This window comes from Zonotrichia leucophrys, chromosome 6 (assembly GCF_028769735.1).
Source record: "Zonotrichia leucophrys gambelii isolate GWCS_2022_RI chromosome 6, RI_Zleu_2.0, whole genome shotgun sequence".
Lineage (NCBI taxonomy): Eukaryota > Metazoa > Chordata > Aves > Passeriformes > Passerellidae > Zonotrichia > Zonotrichia leucophrys.
The window spans coordinates 29,599,285-29,618,772 of record NC_088176.1 but is presented as its reverse complement, the minus strand read 5'-3'; the positions used below and the strand labels follow the sequence as shown (position 1 = coordinate 29,618,772).

General features: G+C 44.6%; 1 protein-coding gene and 2 long non-coding RNA genes across 4 annotated transcripts in view; 2 read left to right on the top strand and 1 right to left on the bottom strand.

Annotated features, from left to right (window-relative positions):
* Positions 1 to 1,344: 1,344 nt before the first annotated feature.
* Positions 1,345 to 5,106, top strand: LOC135449819 (uncharacterized). Its single transcript, XR_010440848.1, has 5 exons — positions 1,345 to 1,397; positions 1,595 to 1,728; positions 1,831 to 1,905; positions 2,215 to 2,275; positions 4,786 to 5,106. It is a non-coding gene; the product is annotated as an uncharacterized LOC135449819 (long non-coding RNA).
* NRBF2 (nuclear receptor binding factor 2) lies at positions 3,534 to 17,433 on the bottom strand. 2 transcript variants are annotated; one of them, XM_064717176.1, is made up of 4 exons: positions 17,293 to 17,433; positions 7,571 to 7,655; positions 6,142 to 6,182; positions 3,534 to 5,070 (listed from the first exon to the last, which is right to left on the bottom strand). In XM_064717176.1, exons 1-4 carry the CDS (start codon positions 17,344 to 17,346, stop codon positions 4,354 to 4,356), a joined length of 897 nt encoding a protein of 298 aa, XP_064573246.1. In that variant the 5' UTR covers positions 17,347 to 17,433; the 3' UTR covers positions 3,534 to 4,353. The 2 variants fall into 2 exon arrangements, with proteins under 2 accessions (XP_064573246.1, XP_064573247.1); XM_064717177.1 differs by lacking the exon at positions 17,293 to 17,433 and adding an exon at positions 13,380 to 13,434.
* LOC135449818 (uncharacterized) overlaps positions 10,065 to 19,488 on the top strand; it is a 48,400-nt gene continuing 38,976 nt past the window's right edge. Inside the window, exon 1 of the long non-coding RNA XR_010440847.1 lies at positions 10,065 to 10,162. This is a non-coding gene — a long non-coding RNA (uncharacterized LOC135449818). The remainder of the gene's footprint in view (positions 10,163 to 19,488) is intronic.

Sequence of the window (19,488 nt, the reverse complement as noted above, 5' to 3'; positions counted from 1 at the left end):
TTTCATATTGTTTCATCTCAATAATACCTTAAGTCCTGCAGCAAATGGACCTGAGGGAACACTTCAAATGATTACAAGACAAAAACCCTGAGCAAGCTGAAATTACTTCTGGTAAAACAAACATGAGGAAAAAAAGAAGGTGGAGGAAAAGATGTCCATAGCTCTTGATTCTTTAGGGAACAATGAACTTTTTATACAATTGAACTTCCCAGTCCTCATACTCAGGCAGGAAGGTGTGGCAAATAACATCCAGCCTGTACCTGACTTGGGGCAGCCACAGCACTGCTCTGATTGCTGTGGAACAGTTTGATTTTGTTTTCTGCTATTTTAGCCCAGCTCAGTACAGGATGTTATTAGCTGTTGTGGCTGTATTTGTTTGTGTCCATGTACAGAGCTGGACTGGAAGGGGTCTCAAAAGATCCAACCTTTTGTGGAAGAGTCTAGCTGAGGTGTAGCTCGTTTCACTGAAAGCAGTCATCAGGAGCTGCAGGTGGCTGAAGAGCTGCTGCTGAAAGGACAGTAGGAAGGAGTTCACTACCAGAGTTCCTGAACATGAAAATGCTCTCAGAGGAAGCAGTCACAAAATCCCTTTTTTCCCTTTTAATAAAAGCAAAATGTAAAACCCAACACGTCTGTATTTTGGGTTTAGCCATCATTTTAAGTAGCAAGTGGTAGTGGTGAAGTCTGCACAATTTTATTCTCAGGAGACTCCACAGTGCTTCCCAGTTGCCTTTCTTTGTTTTTTCTTTCTGTGGTGATACAGCCAGAGATTGGATAATTACAGTTTCTTTCGGCATAGCATATGTTGGCAATATTCAACGGGGCCAGTGATTCTGTGTGCCAAGACAAGGGTGGTTTCTGTGGTTAAAGCAAAGTCTATGAATAGAAGTCAGTGTCTGGATGTGTATTTAAAATTGGTTCTTGGTGAGACACTTTGAAACAACGGACCACAGGATTCTTTAACCCTGTCCATTACAGAACAATGCAGGGAGCCCAGACTGAGCACCCCGGCAATGTTCGTGTGTGCTGTGCCAGGCTTTGGTGACGCTCCCTGGGACAAAAGTGACTCACGGCTTTGTTGTTGCTGGTCGGTCCCTGCTGCATTCCCGCACCACGCTCTTCCTCACCCCCTCCCGGCGCGGGCACTGAGCCCATCCCATCGGTCTGGCGGTGCAAGGAGCGCGGGCACGGCCCGAGAGGGAGCGGCCCCGAGCCGGGCCCCGGCTCCCGCCAGGTGGCGGCCGCGGCTGCGGGACCCGCCCGGACACACCCCGCCCGCGAGTGCAGGAACTTAACTCAGCTTTAAATTGTTGTGACACAAATTAATTGCTGACAGCCACGGGAGAAGGATTTCCCTGGCTTTACTGCTGTGAATCTGTAAAACCTGTCCTCTAGTGGTGAGTAGTCTTGGTACAACCTACCTTTCTTCCAGTGCACTGAGTAATTGCTTAGCTCTGGATTCAGACTGAAGAATTCCTTACTTTAAAAAATTCAGCATCACTCACGAGAGTGGAACACACCCGTGGAGTTGGGATTCAGCAGCAGTCGTGTTGAGTGGGCAGACTGCAAGAACAAACAAACATTTGCTTTGCAGGAGAGAGAGAAGTCTTAACACCACTTCCAAAAGTGGCAGTATGGAGTTTGCCCCTACTTGGCCACTCTTTCCACAGGGAAGCAACTTCTTTCAGATCTGGTGTTTTGTTTATGCAGCTACATATGAAGGGACAGGTTAGTGTTACAGTAAAGAAGGCAGAGCTTGCAATTCCCAAGCTCCCACCTCTGAAGAACTCTGACTTCAACAGACCTAAAAGCTGTTTCCTTCTCCTCTAGCTGACATTTGCAGACACCACTGACATGTGTCTTGTAGTTAACAACCCTGAGCTACCACCCCAGCAGTGGCATGAGGTAGGTGCTTAAATAATTTTATCTCCATCTTGTAAGCACATGCTATTTTCTTTGCTTAACCTACATGACTAGAAACAGCATGCTCCTCTGCCTTGTTACCTGGAATAGCCAGGCAGGGGCCAGCAGAGACTGGCACTACCCTTTGGTGGGAGCAGTGAGCTGGGCTTGATCTGGAACAGGTCACGTCATCACAGCTGGATGGGGCTGTTTGCTAAACTGCTCCCCTTAAAAAATAACTTCTTTATTTCCCAGCACAATTCAGCACAAGGCACCTCCTCTAATGAACTTGTCTTACCTCTGTTTCTATAGACTTTCTCTAACCTTCAGTCCCTACGCTCCTTCAAGCACAGAAGATGCCAGGTGTACAGAGGTAAGGGGAGAATTTGCACAGCAGTAAGGTGTTCTCGCTGCACTTCCAAGTCTATTCTGGAAGAAAAATGCACTCTTAGAAAGCAAGCTTACCTTTTAACAGCATAAGAATAACTTAAAATGCCGTAGCTGGCAATACTGAACACTTCACTAATCAGTAACAGCTGAAGGTAATTAATGCCTCCACTACACACTAAAACACCCCTTGGGAAAGCCCCAGCTGGGCTCCAGGGCAGGGGCTGAGCCATGCTGGAAGGGACAGGTGTGAGGAGGCTGCATGGCCCTGCTCAGACCCAGCACCCTCAGGGTGTGTGCATTGTGCATGGCCCTGCTCAGACCCAGCTCCCTCAGGGTGTGTGCATGGCCCTGCTCAGACCCAGCACCCTCAGGGTGTGCATGGCCCTGCTCAGACCCGGCTCCCTCAGGGTGTGTGCATGGCCCTGCTCAGACCCGGCTCCCTCAGGGTGTGTGCAGGGCCCTGCTCAGACCCGGCTCCCTCAGGGTGTGTGCAGGGCCCTGCTCAGAGCCAGCTCCCTCAGGGTGTGTGCAGGGCCCTGCTCAGACCCAGCTCCCTCAGGGTGTGTGCATGGCCCTGCTCAGAGCCAGCACCCTCAGGGTGTGCATGGCCCTGCTCAGACCCGGCTCCCTCAGGGTGTGTGCATGGCCCTGCTCAGAGCCAGCTCCCTCAGGGTGTGTGCAGGGCCCTGCTCAGACCCAGCACCTTCAGGGTGTGTGCATGGCCCTGCTCAGACCCAGCACCCTCAGGGTGTGCATGGCCCTGCTCAGACCCAGCACCCTCAGGGTGTGCATGGCCCTGCTCAGAGCCAGCACCCCTCAGGGTGTGTGCATTGTGCAGGGCCCTGCTCAGAGCCAGCTCCCTCAGGGTGTGTGCATGGCCCTGCTCAGAGCCAGCACCTCAGGTGTGTGCAGGGCCCTGCTCAGAGCCAGCTCCCTCAGGGTGTGTGCATGGCCCTGCTCAGAGCCAGCACCCTCAGCACTGTTCCTACAGCTCCTGCTGGGCTGTCCCAGCAAATCCACAGAACTGCTCTGCTGATGCTCCAACGCTCTCAAGGGCTGGAACTCAGCTGACAGCCAGGTCACTCCACAGGTGGGCAAGGCCCTCTGAATTCATGCTAGCTTTCTTGAATTTGCTGGATGATGAATGTGGAAGCTCAGCTGTAGGTGTATCCTAACACTCAGTACAAGTACTGATTTGTTCTTTGTAGTTGGCAACATTTGTACAAATGTAACAGACAGTGTCAAAACACCTTGGTTTTTATTTTCCTATCCTTTTTGAATCAGGTTAAGCTGTAAACAATTTCTTTTTCAATCAAATACTGCCAGCTAGAATTATTTCCATTCATGCATCACTGAAAACAAAAAGGGTATTTTACCTTAAGTATAGATTTTTCATTTTAAACCATGTCACTTTATACAGAAACCAATAGCTAGATTCAATGCACCCTGATTAGTTATGTAAACAGATAACCCCCAAAAAAACCCACATCGACAGAACGAGTAAGTTGGTTCCTTCATAGCATGGAAATTAAAATCTCTCCTGACTTGAGGTTAACATGGTCAGGAACACAGAGTGTGGCACATAAATCCATCTAGGAGGTGTATAAATTGCACTGTATCTGAATTAACAAAGTTATGCATAATGAAATGCACAGTTTAAATTCATGCTAGAAAGCATTTTTCAATATGAAGTGGCAGCCAACTGGCAACCATAACAGTTAGGTTCTGCACCATCATTTATGGCATTATAGGTAACTATTACATATAGCATACTTAAAAACCCTGAAGGATTGTGTTACTTGAAACATTCTCCAGGCAGTCATTTGGTTTGAAACATTGGGAGAAAGACTTAAGAGATCACCATCTCATACCAACTATGGTACCTTTCACTTCCATGAAGTAAATCAGATATGATGTGTATTTCACAGTAACAAAGTTGCTTAATGCCTTTTCTCCAACAGTAGGATTGTGGTAAATGTTTCTGCCCTCAGATCACCATTGTCCTGGTGGCTTTCCCTTTTCTCAAGTTTGGGTAACTACACTGAGCACTTTTCCTGGTTTTTAACTATTCATCAGTCCTTTGAGAATATCATCAGAGAGTTCCAGCAGCGGGAGTTCTGGGGACGGGATGTCCAGGGGGGGAAGGTTGGGTATTGGAATGTCCTTTGCCTTCCCAGCAGTTGTGGCAAACTTCTGCCAAGTTGCAGCTGAAGAAGCAGATTCCGAGTGCTGCTGCAGACCCCACAACTCTGACTTCTCCACAAAGTCAGTGTCTACATCCAACTCCTTGTCTACTGGAGATTTTTGGAGTCTAGCTCTTTCTGCTTTTAACTGCTTATTCTCTCTCCTTAACCTCTCGTTTTCAGCTACAAGAGATTCTATGAGCTGCTTCAAATCTGCAATTTTGGTTGCCTGCTCTTCTATTATTGTTTTGTCATCTTTTGGCGCTTTACTCCCAATACATGCTTCCACTGGCTCCTTTTTTTTCTGCAGCAGAAATAGAAGTGTGTCTGGGTCCCTGTCAAAGACACCCCGAACATCCTGTGAATGTTTCTCTGTGGAAGAGCTGTATTTCTGAGCAACAGGAACCAGTATGTTTTGATCATCAGAGTCTTCAGCAGATGGCCTGTAAGAAGTCTGAAGATGTGCGGCTGCTTCCTTGTCAGCACTCTGCTGGGCTTTCAGCTTTTCCTCCCTCTTTGCCCTTTTCCACCTCTCCTGGATGAGCAGTAACTGTTTCATATGACTATCCCTTTGTAATTCCAGTGATAGCTGAGCCTGAGTAAAAACAAGATTAAACAATTTAGTTGGTGATCCCTAATGCCACCCAAATATTCACAAACACTGAATTATATGTGTGTAAATATTTACATCAACAGCATCACTGCATGCCCAAGGGGGGGAGCTTTTGTTATTCAGACATTAAGTCCAACAGGAAATGTTCTCTGCTTCTACAGAGCAAAAGATTCAGATATGTCAGATTTAGCATCACTACTGGTCTGTTTGTGTGTAAGTCTCTGACCAGGCTACAATACCTCTGGGCAGAGGCACCCAGGGTTTAACTGACCTGTGACCAACACCAAGAAGGAAGAGATTCACTTGGCATGCACAGCCACACTCTGGCTAAACAATGCACACTTTTTGTATGCTTCTATGATGGTATCTGTGTAGCTGTAGCAATAACATCCAAAATGAAGCAGCAAATTGCTCCAAGGCCAGGTATGGACCCAAATGATTCAGCCATATTTAATGAAGGAGGTGGCACAGTGGTTATGAACTCACCTGGGTCAAAGACCATTTTTCTATAAGAATGACCCACTGGAGCAAAGACAGATGTCTGATCTCCAAGGGACATTTATTTCCTAATATTGGCTAAATTCAAAGCCTGCTGGTACAAAAGCACTGAGCAGACTGCACTACTACATTCACAGATAAACATGCAATGAATAAAAAAAAGTTTCAGGGCTGTTGTTCTAGAGATCCCTCAATCAGGATGCATTAAGCCAAAATGACACACTGCAGGTGAGATGCTTGGTTTTTTGTCTCAGCAAAATACTAAATGTCTCAGAGATAAATATGACACATGTTTTGTCACATACTTGAAGATGTCTGGCAGACTACAAAGCTGGAGACCCCTTGGGTGGGTTAAGGTTTCTCCTGTCCTTGGAAAAACCCTCTAGGAAGATGAATTAGTATTACCACACTTGTGAAACTCGTGGTGCAGTTGCCCAGGGTTCAGAGTTTTTTGCAGAGGCTAAAGGCCAGGAGGGGTGTGATCAGACCCAGGGGGACCCATGGGCACAGCAGGGGCTGGGGCTGGTTCTGGCAGCTGCTGTGCTCAGGTCTCACCTGCTCCGACTGGGTCAGCTTCATGGCGTCCGTGAGGTACCCTGTGGGACAGAACATCATCCATCAGCACTCAGGGCAGCCTGGCAAACCTGAGCACCTCCAGAAAAGCTAAGGAAAGCCTTCAGACCTGTCTGCTCCACCCCCACATCAAGGCAGCAGTCTAGAGGAAAGTATTTACAAGTTACAGTGGCTGGAAACACTTGCTGTCTGAAAAAATTACTGTAAGACTTTGTAATGCACACTACACCCTTCCCATGGTATCCTGTTGGCTTGGGTCACTCCAGTTTGTTTTTAGAGCAGCAGAAATTTCCAGAAAGACTTTGAGCATATCTTACTAGTGCTGAAAATGACAATGTATGAGCAATTCTCAACCAAATTTGGAATGATGCAAGACAAAAGCAAGAAACATTCAGTGTAGTTTTGGGTTTGATCTTGGTATATGAAGTGAAAGAAAACAAAAAGTATGCATTTTAGAATGTAAGTGCAATCCCTCACCACTCTGAGTATTCACAAATACCAAAGAAACTATGAGTTTCTCACTTTATGGGGTTTTCTAGTATTTATGAATGGAGGCAGAATGCCTGGTATCCAGGTTACCATGTTCACAGCAGCCACTTACTTTGTCTCCACACAAGCCCTGTCACTGAAAATGCCCTACTTGTTGCACCAGTTTAGACCTCCTTTCTTCTTCTGCCAAGGAGCTGCACACTGTCAGAGAGCTGAGGGACCCCAACACAAAAAGTGAAGCAGGACTGTTTAAATGGACAGGTAAATGCACAGGATCTCACAGAGGAGAGGCTGTCCCTGCAGTGTCAAGGTCTGTGATGCAAGCTGCTGTTTAGCTTGAATTCTGGGGAGCTCTCACCTGGTCCTAGCTGCCTTGATGCAGACATTAGGAAAGGGAAGTTTTGTAAGCAAACATTTGTCCTTTACCAACAGAGAAAGCACTGTGACCTCACCTATGAAAGCAGTAAAGAAAATGCAAAGTATAAAGTGAAACTGGCTTAGAGCAGGTACACAACTTCAGTCTGTGCATACCATAAGGTGTTGGCTTCATCTTCAGTCAAGAACTGCCTTCACAGTGATAATCACCCCCAATCTAAACAACTTGGAAATGTCTGACTTTAGCTGCTCACATGAGAAAAAAAGTTTTCAAAAGGGTTCTTGATCTAGACTGAAAAACAAACTGACATTTAAAGAATATAAATTTTGCAAGTAACTAGACATTCTACTTACACAGAATCATAGAATCTGCTGAGCTGGAAGGGACCCAGCAGGACCATCAAGGCCAACTCCTGGTGCTGTGCAGGACACCCCAAGAATCCCAATTGAACATTGCTCAAATACTTCTTGAACTCAAGACAGGCTTGGTGCATGCAAATCTAGAAACTGATTTTAAGAGCTGAAATGTGAGAAATAACCTACTCACCAGCAGCTTTTTTGTGACAGGAAATTGCTTCTTCATATTTCCCTGCTGCCAACAAGCGGTCTGCTTTTCTGCTTTGCTGGTGAGCCTTAGAAAGAAAAAAACAACATTACATCATGAGGGTTAATGGACAAATAGTTACACCTATCTTTAAAGTAACCAATACATCTGAAAAACCTGTACTGATTCCAGTTCTCAGGCTTTTAGGCTCAGATTTTCACTCCCTTCCAAGCTTTGTAATTGGAGTTCTTTAATAGTATCTTACAAGAGTCTGTACTGGTAAGAAGTGAAGTTTGTTAATGCAGCAAAACTGGTGTGTACACAACAAAATACTTTTGAAGCTGTTTTTCAGAAAGCACATGTTCCCCTTTCTAGGCAGGCATTTACCATAGTAATGCAAAAAGAACACTGGGCCAAAAGAAGTTATGAGAAGTTGGAAGTATTTTGGACCAATTTACCTGGCAGAATGCAAGATATTTCAATTGTGTTACATCTTAGAGCTGATTTGATATTTTCTGCTGCCCTATGCTCAAGACATTTTGCCTCTTGGGTGAATAACTTGCTTTTTATTTTTGTCTGCAGCTTACACCAATTAATGGTTGCAGCACAGCCATAGTTAAAAGCATCAAAGTCACGTTGTTGCTGCACAACAGTTAAATCTACATGAGTATTTGTAAACCACTAATGTAAACCACCAACACAGACTAAGGTTGTTGCTGAAAGCAAACATTTGATGCAAGTATTTGCACATGCTTAGTGAGAAACTATTGCACAACCAGCACTGCAACATCCATGAAAGCAAGTCTTTTTTTTTTGTCATTACTACAAGACATGGATTTTATGGCCCTTCCTCCAAGACAAGCTGTGGAATGTGAAAGGCTGCAAGCACTGGCTGGTGAGGCTGTGAGTTACACACACTGCTCAGCACTGCTTTGCTACACGTTGAGCTTGAAGTAAACAGACATCAGCTACTGATACTTACATGGTACTGATACTAACATCCATTTAAAATACACGTCCCAAGATGCAGGTCAGCTTGTCTGCCAAGTGGAGTTATGCCCTACAGTATTACAGTAAGTTCAGTGTTCTACCAGAATCTTAGCAGCTCTGACACCACAGAAGAGAAAACTCGTAGAGAAAACACCTGTTTGGGCAACAGCTGCTCTTAGGCAATTCCTGGCAGTTATATCACTCCATGAAGATATTTGGCTTTCCTAAAACTGATTTCATATGCTAATATGGTGTGTTCTTAAAAAACCTAAACCACAACTCCCTGATTTTTCACAGGAAATATTCTTTGTTATATTCTTCCTCACCTTCACTGAATCCCCAGAGCATTGTTAGCATTTCCCATTTCTTCTGAGGTTAAATAATCTCAGTAGAGGAAGTATTTTCCTATTGGAAAATCATCTGTTTTATGGCCTTTTTCTACGGACTCCTATGAACAACATATGCCAGAAAGATAAACTGATTTCCCTTTGATATGAACAAACAGTATCAGCACAGACAGAGCCACCTCCTTGGTTATTCCTGGCAGCTTGTCCCATTACAAATTAGCTATGTCATGGACATAAAAACACCTGAGCTAGTTCTTTGCAAAACAATTTTTCAGTACATTAGTATTGATACAGCTGCTTCTGCAAACTGCATGGGCGGGTCTAAAAAAACAGGGAAAGAGGAAATAGAATAGCCAGAGACAGAAGAACTGAGAAAGCAATTCAACAAGTCAGAGGACAAGTTTCATTTACTGGTTTTTACATATGAGAATTTGTGTCCCATTGTTTTCAAACATTATTCATGTATGTTTTAAACTGCTGGAGTGTGATCTTACTCAAATCACTTAAGCACATGCAGAACATCTGAGGACATTCAGTTCTTATTTTATTGAGCAATTAAATTATTTCCATTCTCAATTAACTTCCAGTGAAGCTGAAGGGAGTCTGAAGAAGTTGGGCTGAACTGTGAATCAAATTAAGAAAACAAAAGTCCATAGATGTTGGCAAAAACAAAACCTAGGGTCCTCTGATAACAAGATCACAATGCCTTTCTTGCTCTTACATCAAAATATGCCTGGCCATCTTACTGGCAATGGAAGAACTGCTCCTCTGTCATACAGAGAAGATAACTCTCAAGTTTATCCCTGCTCTGATGTCAGGTTAGAGGAAGGTATTTACACAACAGCTCTGGAGCTTCAGTGCTGGCTCCCAGCAGACAGAGGCAGGATTGCTTTGACTTTGGCCTTGCTGCTGTGATTACAGGAACACCTGCTGCTTGACTGTGGTGGGCTTGTAGATCTGATTTCTCTTTCCTCTTCCACTCGCAGTGCTGGAAATTAATTTATTAAGAAGCTATACAACTGGAAAGGGGAAGCAGGCTGACAACTACTTTCAGATGTCCCTCCCAATCCTGATGAGCAGGAATTCCCAGTAGGCAAATGGGCAGGTGTAACAACTTGACTCTTGTAATAGGAAGCAGGTGTGAGTGAAGGATGGCCAAGCTATAAAGTTCCTCACCTTGCTCCAATGTAATTGGTTCTGAAGAGATTTGGGCAAGCCTTACTGTGTGACTTGGAGCACTCTGGATTAACTGGAGAAGGTAAGTGAGACATTTTTCCACACCCTCTGTAAATGTAGTGAGATGCTGAGGGATGACAGTTGCTTTAGTAAGTTTTACTGCTATTCTGGAAGTGTTCCTATTTGATCTTTCCACCTGACTAGCCCAAATCATTGCCTATGTCATCTCTGAACAGCAGGATAAAACCCAATCAAATAACCCTCTAGAACAGCAATGAGGGTCTCCTCTTTACCATCAGCTTTCTTTAACCAAAATTTAACATTCCACTTCTTTGTTGGTTTGTTTTTTCCCACTATACACTAGATAATGATGTGACTGCAGGCTGTGAGAAATGAAACCATAAGGCCACTTGCCAGGCCTATTACTGTTCCTTCAAAGGAAAAAATAGCAATGTTTTCTTTCTAGACACAGCATCCTCTTACAACTTAGAGGACTAGCACAGTGTGATCCTGGCTTAGGTTGTGGGGATAAGGAAGGAAAGCTGCTACTCTTCCCATACAACTCTAGTTCAGGGTTAGCTATCATGGAAAGGAGCATAACAGGAAAAAAAAATAAAAATAGTGTTCTAAAAAAAAAAAAAAGAGCAGATGTAGTATACATTTTCAAACAGGGTAGGCCTACTACCCTCTCCTCAGAGCAGTCATTTGCAACAGTGCTCCTGCAGATGAGACAGGTATGTTTTGTTTTTCTCTGTTCCACTAATGGAACAGCTCTTCACTGGACAAAGCCTTGCACAAGATGTTAAGCTTACAGCCTTCTTAGTATATTACAAAGGACTCACCAGAAAATGATGTATTTTAATGGGATTATGGAGCACAGATTACAGCACTTTACTTAAAATTACAAAGGCAGGAAAAACCCAGCTGCTTGAGTAATGGGGCCTGATGAAAGTTTAACTGCAAAGAAGTTTCTGTTTCTAAATGTTTTAAGTGAAACCACTGTTTGATGCTGCTATCATCTATTTCATGTTATGGACTGTACCAGTAATTATTGCCTGAAAAGCTTAATACCTGTGCTCTCCTACTGCTGAAAACAAGGAGGAAGGGTTTTTTTGAGCAATGAGGGATCTATTTTAGGATTTGTTTCCTTAAGGCTATAGGTCTGATTTCTATTTTGAACAGTCCAAGTGCACACTGCATTGCTGCCCTGTTATCCAGGAGAGTGCTGAGTGTTTTCCATGTGGGTGTTTACAGCAGAGGCCACAAAGGGTGGGACAAGGTGGTGCACCATGGCTCTCCCCACCCCACACACACTCTGTCAGAGGCCACATCTACAGAAGCCTCTTTCAAAGCCATTCTTACCAGGAAATAGTGACTTTAGAAAGGTTTAAATGTGTATGTCCTCACATGCACTGAAAAATGTAATGAGAGAATACAAGTGCAAAACTTGATCTGAGAGGTCTAAGAATAAACTATGGCTGTTCATTTACTAAAAAAAGTGCAACCTTGATCAGGGTGACTATGGAAAATGCTTGTATTCAGTGGCAGTTGCACTAAAGTAAAAATAATAATAGAGTTGTGCTAAATAATGAGAATATATTTGCAGAAAAACTAAAGAAATGGGAATGGTTTCGTTTTACCAAGAGAAGCAAACCCCCATTTTTAAAAACTTGTGTTCTGTAGAGAAAGATGACTAAAGGTCAACCAAAATATGGCAGAACCCATTGTGGCTGTTCAACCAAGACCACTAGTCACATGTCAACTCAATTTTCTGTTTTTGAAAGCCTGTATTTAGCAAGGTTGACTGAACAATGACTCAACTGTGTAAATTATAGGTTAGTGTTCCTATAGAGCAAAACAAGTAAGTGACACTATCATGAGAATGTTAATGTTGAGAGTACAGACCCACTTTGAATCACTTTGTATTGAATTGTGAAGATGTCAAAGTTCACCTTGCATGTAAGCAATAGCATTAGACCTTAAATATATGGGCAGACAAGCAAGCAGCTGTTTAGGCAACCCCATTAATTGACTGAATAGCTCTAACTGACTATGCCTGTGCTCCCAACCTATTCCAAGTTTCAGATGAAATGGTTACTCTGAGTTCCTCACCATGCAAATGCAATTAAAAGATCTGGAAGGATCCCAAGTTGCATCCACACTGCTCAGGTTAGGTGGAGTCTTCCAAACCCCATCCAGGCAGAGCTGCAGCTCTTTCCCTGAGCACCTGCACCTTCATTAAGGGCTGCTATCCTTTTACCTACTGCACAGTCAAATCAACCTCATTCAGTTCCTTTATTCAGTATGATAAAAGCACTAAATGTTTCCACTGGTTTTTCAGAGCCATTTTCAGCCTCCCAGAATAAATTAGGTTGGAAAAGACAGTGAGATTGAGTTCAGCCTGTGGCTGAACACCACTGTCAATGGGACCATAGCAATGAGTGTCATGTCTGGTCTTTCCTTATCCAGGGATGGTGACTCCACCACCTCCCCAGAGCATTTTGTGTGCCTGCAGATCTCAGCTGCTTTGGCTATGTCCTTCTTGTCCCCATATAAAATGTGTCACAGCTGGTACTACACAAGTCTTACTAACTGAAGGTTAAGTGAGAACCATTCCACTGCCCTGATAAACAAAACCAGTTTGTTTTTGGGCTTTTGTATGTAGCCCTAAACCACAAGGCTCCAGCTGTTACAGCAACTGAGCTGCCTCTCAATAGGAGCATCTGAACCATTACAACAAATTGTCCAAGTAAACAAGCTTCCAAGAGCAACAATTTCAAAACAAGTGGGGCAGAAAGGCTTCAGCTGTGCCTTCACTCTGTCTCACCAGGCTTCTCTGAGATGGCTTCATTTGGGTCTTTAGTCTGCTGGTCATGCTTACTCAGGGCTGAGCTCTGTGCCTGCTGAGAGGCATGCAAGGCCAGTGTGACACAGCAGAAAGGCACTGCTGGTAGGTACCAAACAGCACAGGTACAGTGACAAATAACACCTGCCAGCCACCCAGTGCTTAGCTAATTATGTTCTTGACTGGGAGCTGCTGCAAGGTGTTTTATGTGCCACAAGGAACAGTTTTGTGTGGTGCTTTTACAGCAGTTACATGCCTGCACACAACACTGTCCAGCTTTTCCAAGGTGGCTATTACTGATCTGGCTGTTCAGCTGAGTGTCTGATCACCTCCAGCCACTTCATTCAGATATGCTGCAGCCTCTGTAATTCACACCTTTTGGTTCTTCCACACTGTGGTAATAACAGATTTTGTGTTAAGCATTTCTGTCTAGTGATACTTCCCCTTTTGTTACCTTACAAGCTTGTTCTCTGTAAATGGACTTCAGAACTGAGTGCATCTGCCTTTTTTTGGTTTCATTCTACACTGGAAGATGAAGACTAGCAGCTGACAGGTTAAGACTGAAAAAAAAAAATCAAAGAAAATAAATGGGGTTCCATGGATGTTTCTGTAGATTAACATAATATTCCTGGTTTTCCAATGAAAATAACAGAAGTGCAGGCTGGCATTAAGTCTCAAACACATTAACATATGTGGTTTAAATTCTATGGTCTCTAGTGAACTTCTGTAGATGTTTTCTGTTTTCTCCTCCTACCCTTCCATGTTGCATATTTATTCTGCTTGTTATTTTGCCTTTGTGTAGATGCACTATTACCTCATTTTGAAATAATTAAGTAAACCATTGATTGGGTTGCACTGGAATGGTTGCTACTGATGGCTAGCAGCATTAATATTAAAAGCTTTCATTATATGAGGTTCTTGCAAGACACATTTTGTGCTGTTCTCACTCCAGCTATTGGTCTGTGCTTTCTGGTTTTCACTAAAACAGCAGCTCTTCAAGCTCGGTCCTTTTTGCTTCAGGAAACTTAAGAGGTGATAGATATTAACCAGATTTTGGATTGTATTTTATTACAAACCATACAAATACTACTACGTTGCAGGAAGAATACAAGGTAGAGGTGCTATAGCTCCTTAGCTCCAGGACAGAACTGAGCTGTGAAAGTAGAATCTGCAGAATTATGAAGTCCTGGGTGTCAAACTCTGTTTAAGGAGCAATTTCTAGTCTCCTCCTGAGGTTAATACTATTTGCCTCACTTTTACTGTTATTTCTAAGCTTCTGATGGTCAGCAGTGTGTGGTTGTGCTTCTTAACTTGAACTTTTGCTCCTACACCTAAGGGTAAAATTATGGCTGGATGTGGGATCAAAATTCTGTGCCAAAATCAGAGGGCAGCAGGAAGTGTCCCTACAGCAAGCAGCACAGAGAAGCTCTCAAGGAGCTCTGTAAAAAAATGCAGTGTTCATAGAAGAATTATCTGCATGCTTTTATAGTGCAAGTTTTAATTTGTAAAAAGAATGTTGAGATGTTTTTGATCTAGATTATGTCTGAAATAAGTAATCAGCTGTGCATGGCTGCCTGCTGGTGCAGGGACTCCACTTGCTTCATGCTGGTTCTAAGTTCCATGGCATAACCTAAAATTTTTTTGTGTGAGGTTGAAGGAGACTCAGTTCCATATTTATTTTAGGGAAATGTATCTTTCAGAAAAAGAGCATAATTGAAGCCAGGAAAATAGAAGATATGGCATTAGAGTGTAAGGGGTGGGGTGTGGTTGTTTGTTTTTGTTGTTCTTGTCATTGTTTTGTTTGGGGTTTTTTTGGTGGTCAGACCAGCTGGCCAGGAAAATCAGGACAGTATCCAGGCTTCCCAGTAACTAAGACTAGATGCACCAATCCACTATTAATAGACAATTTTTACAAGACAAAGCAAGATTCAAGTACTGTAGTAATTCTAATGGATAGCCTTAACTGATGAAAAATGGGTTTTGTGAAAATTGTCAAGCCATGATATATTGGAAGAGGGAAAATATCTTGTATTTAAACCATTGCTAGCAGTTAAATAAGACAAATGATTACTGTATCCAAAATCACTTTGTAGTTTAGGTGTTGCGTGACTTGGTGGCTTTGGCTTTCTTTTTTTTTTTGGTAGCTTTATTTTCCTCATTGGCATATTTGGAAAAAGTTGTGCTTTTCCAATTCACTGGAACTAGATTTAGGTAAGGGAAGAAATTAATGGGAAAAGAGAGTGCAATAGGTATCACTGGATAGTATCAAAACCTTCAATAAACATCCTTATTTTGGAGTTGGCACCTTCCCTAAATGATGCTGTCAGTCTGAAGCTCCACAGCAGGGAGGGGCTGTGAACAGCAGAGCTTTGCAGAACTGAAGTTACTCCTTCCTGTTCATGTCCTTGTAAAAATCCAGGCGTGCTCTAACCATGGTGCTGCACCCATTCAACCCTCTGACCATGAGGAGTTTCCATGGTGCTTGACACAGCCTCAATGGATGTGTCACCCTCCTGTATATGATGGTCCATCACTACATTGCACAGCAGTTTCAAGAAAAGGTTTTGTATTTCAGGACACTCTCAGGCAGTAGGAACATATTCACAGGGAAATTCAGAGTTTTGTGTATGAAAGTGTGCAAAGCAACTCTTTTTCCCATATCATCCATTACATCCAGAAGTGTCTTGACCGTATTGTCAGCCTGGAGCCAGACAGGCATGGTGACTGCACACTGGTATTATTGTGGTTCCAAGGTTATAAACCAGGCTTTAGTCACAGTCATGTCACTACTATAATCCTATGTGGTCTCAGTAAGAAACCTAACGTTACTGACTGGTGATATTGCCAAAAAAAGTTGCTACTTTCAGACATTTACTAGTGAATGTACAACTATAATTTTCTCTTTAGAATCTTATGAACTACTATCTACTTTTTAAAAAGGTTTTTACAATGTCTGTGAAATAGCTATAATTTAGCCCTCCTTTTTTAGCATGCTTCAAGTTTGCCTGATGTTAACCCCATGATATCAACAAGTCACATCACAAGAGCTTTCCTATTTCCTGTTGTTCCTTATTTCAGTTAGTCTTTCAGTAGACAGAGTAAAAAGTGAAGACAGTAGGATGCTGACATACCCAGAGTGGTTCTGCACCACTGCAGAACCTACAGATCTAAATAGTCCAACTTCCTACTACACTGCCAGCCCTAATTCCATAGGTGGTCTGCAATGATGGCTGTGTAAATCTTTCTGAAACTAGGGAGAGCAACCTAGAAATACCTGATTGACTCTGTAGGCAGTGATTTGTCAGGGCTGCCCCATCCTGGCATAAATAAGCTTTGGTTAAAACCTAAACTGACACCAGTCTCTGAGGTTTGCATGGCAATGTCTAAACAATTCCTGAACCTAATTCATTCCTGGAAGCAATACAGCTGTATTCCCAGTGTGCTGCCTCTGGCTAACTGGACTGCTGGACCCAAACTTGTTTTCTAAGGGAATGCTCTGTGTATCACCACATAGCCAAGCTACAGCTCTGCTAAAACCCACAGGGAAGCAGAGAATTAACTCTTCTTGACCTAGATCTTGTCTATGGAACAGAGACCTGCCAATTCAGACCGTTTAACATCTGATTAGTTTTTGTGGAGAAACATTTTTTTAGACTGAGTTTCAGTTCAGGTTTCTTAGAAATTTAGTTTAAGCAAAACAATTACTGACTTAAGGTTTTAAAGCATTTCACCTTCTGAAATTAGAGGAAGCACTTAGCCAATACCAGGCCCTGACAAGCCTCTAAAACTCCTGAAACCCTCACGGTTATGGCCTGTGTCATCTAAACGCTTCCTCCAGACGCTTCCTTCCTGAGCTGCCCTTGTCCCTCGCTTTTGCAAGGCGCTGTCCCCACACCCCTCCAATCTAAACATGCCACGACACGCACCCGGCCGCTTCCCTCTCCGTGCCGCGCTCCGGGCCCGGAGCAGCGCTGTCCCCGGCGGGACCGGCACCGGGAGCGGGCCCGGAGCAGCGCTGTCCCCGGCGGGACCGGCACCGGGAGCGGGCCCGGAGCAGCGCTGTCCCCGGCGGGACCGGCACCGGGAGCGGGCCCGGAGCAGCGCTGTCCCCGGCGGGACCGGCCCAGCGCGCCCCGCTCCCTCCCGGAGCCGCCGCTGGGCCCCGCTCCCGTCCGGACAGGTGTTTGTGGGGGACGAAGGGCAGCAAGAACCCCTTGTTCTGTTCAGGTCGCGCCTCCCCGCCTGCTCACCCGGGGCTGGGAGCCGAGCGGTGTCACCCTCTCCCCGCTGTCTGAGCGGCGGCAGCAGCAGCGGCGGCACCGGCTGACCCGACGCTCCCCCCCTTCCCCTCCTCTCCCCGCTCTCACCAGGTTGAGGGGCCCCTCCATCACTTCCATGGACGGCGGGGGCTGCGGGCACATGGGCGAGGGGCGCTCGCCGGTGCCCCCGGCCCGGCCCGGCGCGTCCCGGCCCCGGCGCGGGTTGTAAACACGGCGGCCGCTTCCGCCCTGCCCGCGAGAGCCGCGCGCCGCCTCGCGAGACTTCGGGGCCGCGTCGCCGGGGCAACGGGCGCCGCGCGCGCCGCCCGCCCTGAGGGCAGGGGGAGCGGTCTGAGGGAAAGTCGGGAATGGAGAGAGAAAAAAAGAAAAAAGAAGGGGAAAGGAGCTATTAGAATCGTAGGATATGCACAGTTGGAAGGGATCCATCAGGATCATCGAGTCCAATTCTCGGCCCTGCACAGGACACCTCAGAAATCACACCCTGTGCCCAAGAGCGGTCTCCAAATGCTCCTTGAGCTCTGTCAGCCTTGAGGCCGTGACCACTGCCCTGAGGAGCCTGTTCCAGTCCTCAGCCGTAGTCTAGGGAAGAACTTTTCCTGATATCCAGCCTAAACCTCCCCTAACTCAGCTTTATGCCGTTTTCTCGAGTCCTGTCAGTGGTCACGAGAGTGAAGAGGCGAATGCCTGCTTCTCTCTTTCCTCTCATAAGGATGTTGCAGGCTGCAATGAGGGCTTCCCTCAGTCTCCTCCAGGCTAAACAAACCAAGCGGCCTCAGCCACTCCTTGGGCTTTGCTGCTTATGATCTTGATTTAAAGTATTTCAGCACTAATGGCTGCTCTGTAAGGATGAGTAGTCTTAAATTAGAGATTTCTAATCCAAGTTTGTGGTCATGTATGCATGTTTATGTCAACTTTAGAACGGCTTTTAACAATCTCCTGTAACATCACTGTATAAGAAGTGATGAAGTCTGATTTAGGTAAATAAACACAGAGAAGGACTGAAAACTGGCTGAGCTGCCAAGCTCTGAGGGCTTGCTTTCATTATGATCATTATGTGGCAGAGTTGCACTGTGTCCAGTGACTACTGACATACCCCAAGCTATGATACTGGGTCCAATATTATTTAATACCTTCATTATCAGTATTACTTAATGTCTTGCACCACCCTCCTGCATGGAATACTGATAATGAGCTTGCAGGGGTGAAGGGGTGTCTGTGGGGAGAAATGCCCCCAGCGTGGCCCATACAGGTTCTCAGTGCAACATCAGCTATTTAGTGCTGTAAGTGCTTTTTAAAGTGCAGCATGGAGAGGCTGTATAGAAATATGCATGAAAATATGCATGTCTGGTCAAAACCTTGCCTAGGAATAAGTGATGTGGCTCCCAAAGAGTAAGAAATCGTTGTGTTTGAGTTGCATCATATTCTGGGCAGCATCAAGTCAGCATTCCCAGGTCTTTAATAAATGTCAGGAGGATATAATTCAAAATAATGGCTGTAAGCCAATATAAGGCTGGAACTGGCTTGTAAAATTTGTGTGTAGTTGTACATGCACACCAGAAACTAGCTGCTAAAGTGTCAGTCTGAGACCTCTGAAGCTCTGCACCCAGTCACTGCCACACAGAAGCTTTAAAACTAGCATGAGGACCAGCCCTGGGTGAGTTTAATTGAAATGCTTTAAAAAGAGAACTACCTTGCTCACTTTTTGGCTATATTCTTGCTATTTTTCTCAGACTTCTAGTTACTGTTATAGCTCTCTCTTCAAGAGAATGCTTATTGAGGGGAATAGAGCAAAATGTGAGGTAATAAAAAAGGCTCTGCTACTGAATGCTTCTATTCCATGGAAGCTCAAAAGACACTTTACAAGTTCTAGGCAGAGGCTTCAGGGACAGGCACCAAGAGCTGTGATGAGGAGTGGGATTTCTGTGGGGAAAAGTTCTCCCAGCAGAGTCACAAAGCAGCAAAAGTGCAAGGGCTCCTCATGGCTTTTCATTGCAGGAGTGCATGAAAACAGGTGACAATGGCATGGTGCTAAAATTGCCGTAGTATGTGTCTGTGTGTGTTAACAGCACTGTAGTGTTAACTCTCCCATGTAACAAGTGATAGAATAAGTGGAAATGGCCTCAAATTGCACCCAGGAAGGTTTGGATTTGATATACAGAAAAAATTGATTCACTGACAAGATTGTCAGGCATTTGATACAAGCTGCCCAGCACACTGATGGAATAGCAGTCCCTGGAAGTATTCAAAGAACTTGTAGGTGTGGTACTTAGGGTTTGTGGTAGA